Below are 5,726 nucleotides of genomic sequence, written 5' to 3' on the forward strand. Positions count from 1 at the left end.
CCGCGCGTGCAAATGAGCGCCGCGCGTGACTCGCGGGGGCTCCGCCGCGTCACCGGCAGGGGGGGCGGGGCGACGGTTCGTCTCCGCCCACGCGCGCGCGCTGCCGTCCATATATGGGCGGGCGGCGAGCGCGCGTGTTTGTGTATGCAAATGAGCCCCCGTGACGTCACGCGGCGCCATGCAAATGAGCGGCGCAAGGCGCGACGGGAGCACCCCCGGTGGTTTTTTTCCGCCTAAAAATGGTGTTTTTCCTGCAGTTTTCGGCCGCGCCAGGCTGCTCGGTGCGCGGGTGGCGAGCGGAACCGCGGGGCGCGTTCCGCCGGTGGAGCACAGAGAACGAGGCGCACACGCTTGGGCAGCGCCGGGGGGCGCTGCCGGGTGACGGTGGCGTGAGTGGGCCGGGCGGGCGCGGCGTGGCTCCACCTGCAGGCCGAGGGGAGCCGCACCGCGGAGCCCGCCCGCCGTCACTCCGCGGCCAGGCCGCCCGCCGTCACTTCCGGGCCCTACGGCAGCCGGCGCGGGTCAAGCGGCGCGCGGCGGCGCTGCGCGAGCGCGTCAGCGCGCCTGTGCGCCATTTCCGGCTGGCGGCGGCGGGAGCACCATGCCCAAGTGAGGCCGGGCCGGGGTCCCGGGCGGGGGTCCCGGGCGGGGATCGCTGCTTGCCGAGGGTCCTGGTGCTCCCCGCGAGCCCAGGGCCGGGAGGGGCGCGGATGGTGGGCGGGCCGAGCGCTGGCGCCCTGCGGGGTCGTTCCCGGGCTCCGTTAACGCTGGCAGCGGGCCCTCAGCAGCCAGGGCCCTCAGTAACCAGGACTCTCATTAAGCAGGGCCCTCAGTAACCAGGACTCTCATTAAGCAGGGCCCTCAGTAACCAGGACTCTCATTAAGCAGGGCCCTCAGTAACCAGGACTCTCATTAAGCAGGGCCCTCAGTAACCAGGACTCTCATTAAGCAGGGCCCTCATTAACCAGGACTCTCATTAAGCAGGGCCCTCGGTAACCAAGGGCTCTCATTAACCAGGGCTCTCAGTAACCAGGCTTCTCCCCGGCAGGTTTTACTGTGATTACTGTGACACGTACCTCACGCACGACTCGGTGAGTACCAAAGCCTCCGTTTCAATCCTTTCGTACATCAAGAGCATTAAAATACAATTTAGCTCGGCTAAAAGCGGGCCTGTGGGGTGCAGGGTGTTCCTGAGTGTTTTCCCTTTCCATGCAAAAAAGGAGAGTGTGCCATGCCACTGGTGTTCTGCAGTGACAGGGTCAGAGATGGCAGCTGGGGGACTTCAGGGCAGACTGGAGAGTCAATATTTAATGTACTGATAATAATTTATATAAGAGTTTTGTGCATCACCCCTCCTGTGCCGGGGCACAGAAGCAAACCTGCTTTGTGCTGCTAAATTACACGTGTTTAAAGTCATAACAAACACCAGTAACCGTGGGGTTTCTGTGGCCTCTCCCAGCCCTCCGTGAGAAAAACCCACTGCAGTGGCCGCAAGCACAAGGAGAACGTGAAGGATTATTACCAGAAATGGATGGAGGAGCAAGCCCAGAGCCTGATTGACAAAACAAGTAAGGCCAATCTTTCTGTGACCCCGGCTGCCTCCCCGTTCCTTCCCCTGCCTTTCCTCCAGCTGCTGTTCCCTGCTTCCACCTGACTTCTCCTCACTTCCCTGGGGACTCTTTGCTCAGTGAGTCGTGAGTGAAATCCTGGAGTGTGGATCTTGAGTTCCTCAGGTTTTGGGCTGTCCTGGGGGAGCCTGAGAGCTCTGCCTGCCACACAAGAGCTGAGGTTCCCTCCCAGGGCTGGTGGCAGTGGCTCCCTGTCACTGTTCATGAGGGCTCTCAGTGATACCCTGCAGGGCCACTTAACAAACTTGTGCTGCTTGGCAGTGCCATATTTTTGTACCATGGATAAGAATTCCAAAAGATAGGAAAACGGACATAAAAATGTGTGGGTTGTTGCATTTTTCACGTGCTGGGGTTGCCTGCCCTCAGTTCCTAGGTGATGTTTTTTTCCCTAAAGGCTTAACTGAGGTGTGGCATTGATTCCTCTGTCCCTTCAAGAGGTCCTTTGTCTCTTTCCTCTGTGAAAGAAGCACAGACACCAGGTTAGCTGTGTGGAGCTCTGGGGTGTCTCAGGTTGGATAGGACCCCTCAGGATCACTGATCCCACCCCCAGCTCTGTGCAGGCCTGCCTGAGGCCAAGCCCTGTGACCAGCAGCATCACCCAGCTGCTCCCTGAGCTCTGACACACTCACTCCCCCGGGGAGTGTCCAGTGCCCAACCACCTCTGCCTGAAGAATTTTCCTAAAACACCCAACCCGAATTTCCCCTAACTCATCCTCACTCTATCTCCCTTTGTCTATTTTCCTTGTGATGCCTCCAGCTTCCCCACCTTTCCCTCCCTTCCAGTCAGTACCAGTGGAATTCCTCCCCTCCCTGGCCCCGTTGCCATTCCAGCACAGCATGTCCCGGTGGAACGCTGCGGATCCCGCCACGTGGTTGATTTTGATTTTTCTCCTCTCCCACCCCCCTTCCCCGGGGTGTGACATCCACGCAGGAGCTCTCTAGTCCCAGCTGTAACAAAGATTGCCTCCAGGAGTCTCAGGTGCTCCCCAGGTGCCAGGGATGTGTCCGGCGTGGGGACGGCAGCGCACGCAGCATGGCGCGACCGCGGGGCATGACACGGACGAGCGACCCGCCGCTTCCTCGGCCTAGTAACTGGTGTTTTTTTTTTCCCTGGGATTCTTTCTTTCCTTTTTTTTTTTTTTCTTTTCCCCCCCAATGTAGCGGCTGCATTCCAGCAAGGGAAAATTCCACCGACGCCGTTCTCGGCACCGCCTCCGGCCGGAGCCATGATTCCACCTCCTCCCAGCATCCGTAAGTTTGGGGCACTTTGGGGCACTTTGGGGCTGGGATCAGGGCCCCCTGGAGCTGTATTGCTTGTGTCCTCAGAAAGAAAAAGCCTTTTAGCCTGAAGCCAAGCCATCTTGAGCTTGTGCTCTCAGGGTGTGTGGAAATTTTGCGTAGGAGCAGTTCAGTCCTTACTGTGTGTGATTTCTGGGATGCTGAGTGCACCAGAAGCAGTGACAACCCCTCATTCCCTGGGGGCTCCCGTGGATCTGTTAAAACTGCACAGTGGGTTGGTTTGGGTTGGTTTTTCTAAATAGAAATCCCTTTGGTGTGGCCCCAGAGCCCTCACTGCTCTTGGGAGTGGCAGCTCCCTGTGCTGGCTGTGCCCAGCTGGGGTTGGTAGCCAGCATATTCCTCCTGTGGTCACTTCCCAGCACCTGGAATCAGGGCTGGAACGGAGGCAGTGTAAGCCCCTGAGGTGTTAGTTCCTGCCACGTGCTGTGAATAGCTGCAGGCTCTTTGGTGGCTGAGGGTGCCAGTGTGTAACTGTTGTGTCTGTGCAGCTGGCCCCCCCCGGCCCGGCATGATGCCAGCCCCACACATGGGGGGGCCCCCCATGATGCCAATGATGGGCCCACCCCCTCCAGGAATGATGCCAGTTGGACCTGGTAAGTCTGGGATGGGGTAAGTCTGCCATGGGGGGCTGGATGGGGGGTCTGGGGGATGTTTCCTGTCCCACCATCTGTTGGGCACTCAGTGCTGTCCTGGTCACGCTGTGGTCACACCCTTGTCACTGTTACCCCTGCATGGAGAGACTACAACAATTTTTACTCATTAAACCCCTTTGCTTCTCATTAAGAGTCACCATCCCCCTGTGCAGCTGGAATTGTGGCTCTGGGAAGTCATAGCTGTTCTCCCTCTGCTCTGAGCTGTGGTTGTTCAGGAGTTTGGTGCCACCAGGTCTCAGGTTTTGCACAAGAGGTGCATTTTTTGCACTAAATGGTTTTTTACTGTTTAAAGCATCTCAGGGGAATGTGTTCCAGAGAAACAATGGACCTGAAAAAGGCTTTATCAGAACTGTAAACTAAAATGTCTTTGATCCATTCCACTCCTGAGCTTCCTGGCATTTGAAGAATTCTCAAGGGATATCTTATTGGAACAGTTCCCAGAACAAATCTATTGAAACACACACACACATACACACGTGCACTGAAAGTAGTGAAATGTCTTTGTAATTATTGTCCTGCATTTGAAAGTGTTCTTTAAGTGTTTTTAAAGGCTCAAGATAAATGCACAGTCTGTGATATCCAGCAGCCTGGTGAAATAAATGGTCAAGTGGGATGGAAACCATTATTTCAGGGCTGTGCAGTGGAGCCCCTGCTTTTCCCTGGCAGAGGTGCTCTGTGCTTGTTTGTGAGCACATGGGATGGCTTTGCAGCACTTTTCTCCAAATTAACACTTTCCCAGATCAGTAATTAAGCTGCTGTGTCTCTTGAGTGGCTGGAAATAAGTTGTGAGTGAACATTGTCAGAATGGGTGTATAACCCAGGGGCTTGGTTCCTCCTGTGCTGCTGGCTGAGCTCCTCAGGGAGTGGAATCCATCTCAGCAGCTGCCAGGTCAGAGCTTGCACCCTTGGAAAATGGGAGTTCCCTGGAGCAGGGTAAAGAACCTGCCCCCTGTACAGTGTGAAATTTCCCCTCTCTCAGAGTGATGAGGCAGATGTTGCTGTGAAGAGAAGCTGTGCCTGCCCCTGGATCCCTGGAAATGCCCAAGGCCAGGTTGGACAGGGCTTGGAGCAACCTGGGATAGTGGAAGTGTCCCTTCCCATGGCAGGGGAGTGGAAGTAAACCTTTAAGGTCCATCCCAACCCTTGTTCTTCCGTGACTGGGCAGGTGGTGCTCCCAAGAGCTGTCTCTAACCTGTCTTTCCCCTGGCAGCTCCTGGGATGAGGCCGCCCATGGGAGGACACATGCCAATGATGCCAGGGCCCCCAATGATGAGACCCCCCTCCAGACCCATGATGGTGCCAACCAGGCCAGGAATGACCCGTCCAGACAGATAAAGCTGGAGGTGGAGCTGCCTTTTCATATTAGGACCTTCCCTATGACAAACACCACAGACCTGTGTCCCTGGGGCTTTGTACTCAGTGTGTAGAGGGATTCTGCTGTAACCTCAGCGTATGAATGGACACACCCTGCACTGACTTGTACGAGGTCTGGCTTTATGGGTGTCTCTTCAATTGTATTATTTTTTTCCCCCTCCCATTGAATAAAAACAAGAATAAACATTGATGTTGTTTCCATATGGACTCGGAGCCTCATTCTGAATTCTCTCCTGGGGGAGAAAATAACGGTGGGAGGAGCAGTGCTGGGCTGTGAGGGGCTGGTGGGGGAAGCCCTGGGAAGGGGTCCTGGAGGATCCTGGGGGGGTGATTCTGTTGTGGGGTCTGCAGGGCAGTTCTGGGGTGATCCCAGGGTGGGGTCCTGGGGTGGTATCCGAGAGGGGCGTCCTGAAGGATCCGGGGGTGGCTTCCTGGGGCTGCTGGGTTGGTCCTGAAGTGGGCTCAGAGTGGGGGTCCTGGAGCATGTCCCTGGATGTCGGGGGGCTCACTGTGACCGCTCTTTCCCCGCACACGCCCGGAGCGCGGCTGGGGCGGTGCGGGAAGGGGAAGGGGCCGGCCGGGGGCGGTGCGGACAGGGACGGGCGGTGCGGGAAGGGGAAGGGGCCGGCCGGGGGCGGTGCGGACAAGGACAGGCGGTGCGGGAAGGGGAAGGGGCCGGCCCGGGGCGGTGCGGACCGGGACGGGCGGTGCGGGAAGGGGAAGGGGCCGGCCGGGGGCGGTGCGGACAGGGACGGGCGGTGCGGGAAGGGGA

The 5,726-nt window shown here is 57.6% G+C and overlaps 1 protein-coding gene across 2 annotated transcripts; it reads left to right on the forward strand.

The window, feature by feature from the left end:
- The first annotated feature begins 442 nt into the window (after positions 1 to 442).
- SNRPC (small nuclear ribonucleoprotein polypeptide C) lies at positions 443 to 5,155 on the forward strand. Of its 2 annotated transcripts, none has more exons than XM_064399259.1 (6): positions 443 to 609; positions 1,049 to 1,091; positions 1,460 to 1,568; positions 2,787 to 2,879; positions 3,416 to 3,520; positions 4,791 to 5,155. In XM_064399259.1, the coding sequence occupies exons 1-6, from the start codon at positions 602 to 604 to the stop codon at positions 4,913 to 4,915; spliced, it is 483 nt and encodes a 160-aa protein (XP_064255329.1). In that variant the 5' UTR covers positions 443 to 601; the 3' UTR covers positions 4,916 to 5,155. The 2 variants fall into 2 exon arrangements, with proteins under 2 accessions (XP_064255329.1, XP_064255331.1); XM_064399261.1 differs by having other exon boundaries at positions 455 to 609; positions 2,790 to 2,879.
- The last annotated feature ends 571 nt before the right edge of the window (positions 5,156 to 5,726 follow it).

Source organism: Passer domesticus, chromosome 25, assembly GCF_036417665.1.
Source record: "Passer domesticus isolate bPasDom1 chromosome 25, bPasDom1.hap1, whole genome shotgun sequence".
NCBI classification, from domain to species: Eukaryota; Metazoa; Chordata; class Aves; order Passeriformes; family Passeridae; genus Passer; species Passer domesticus.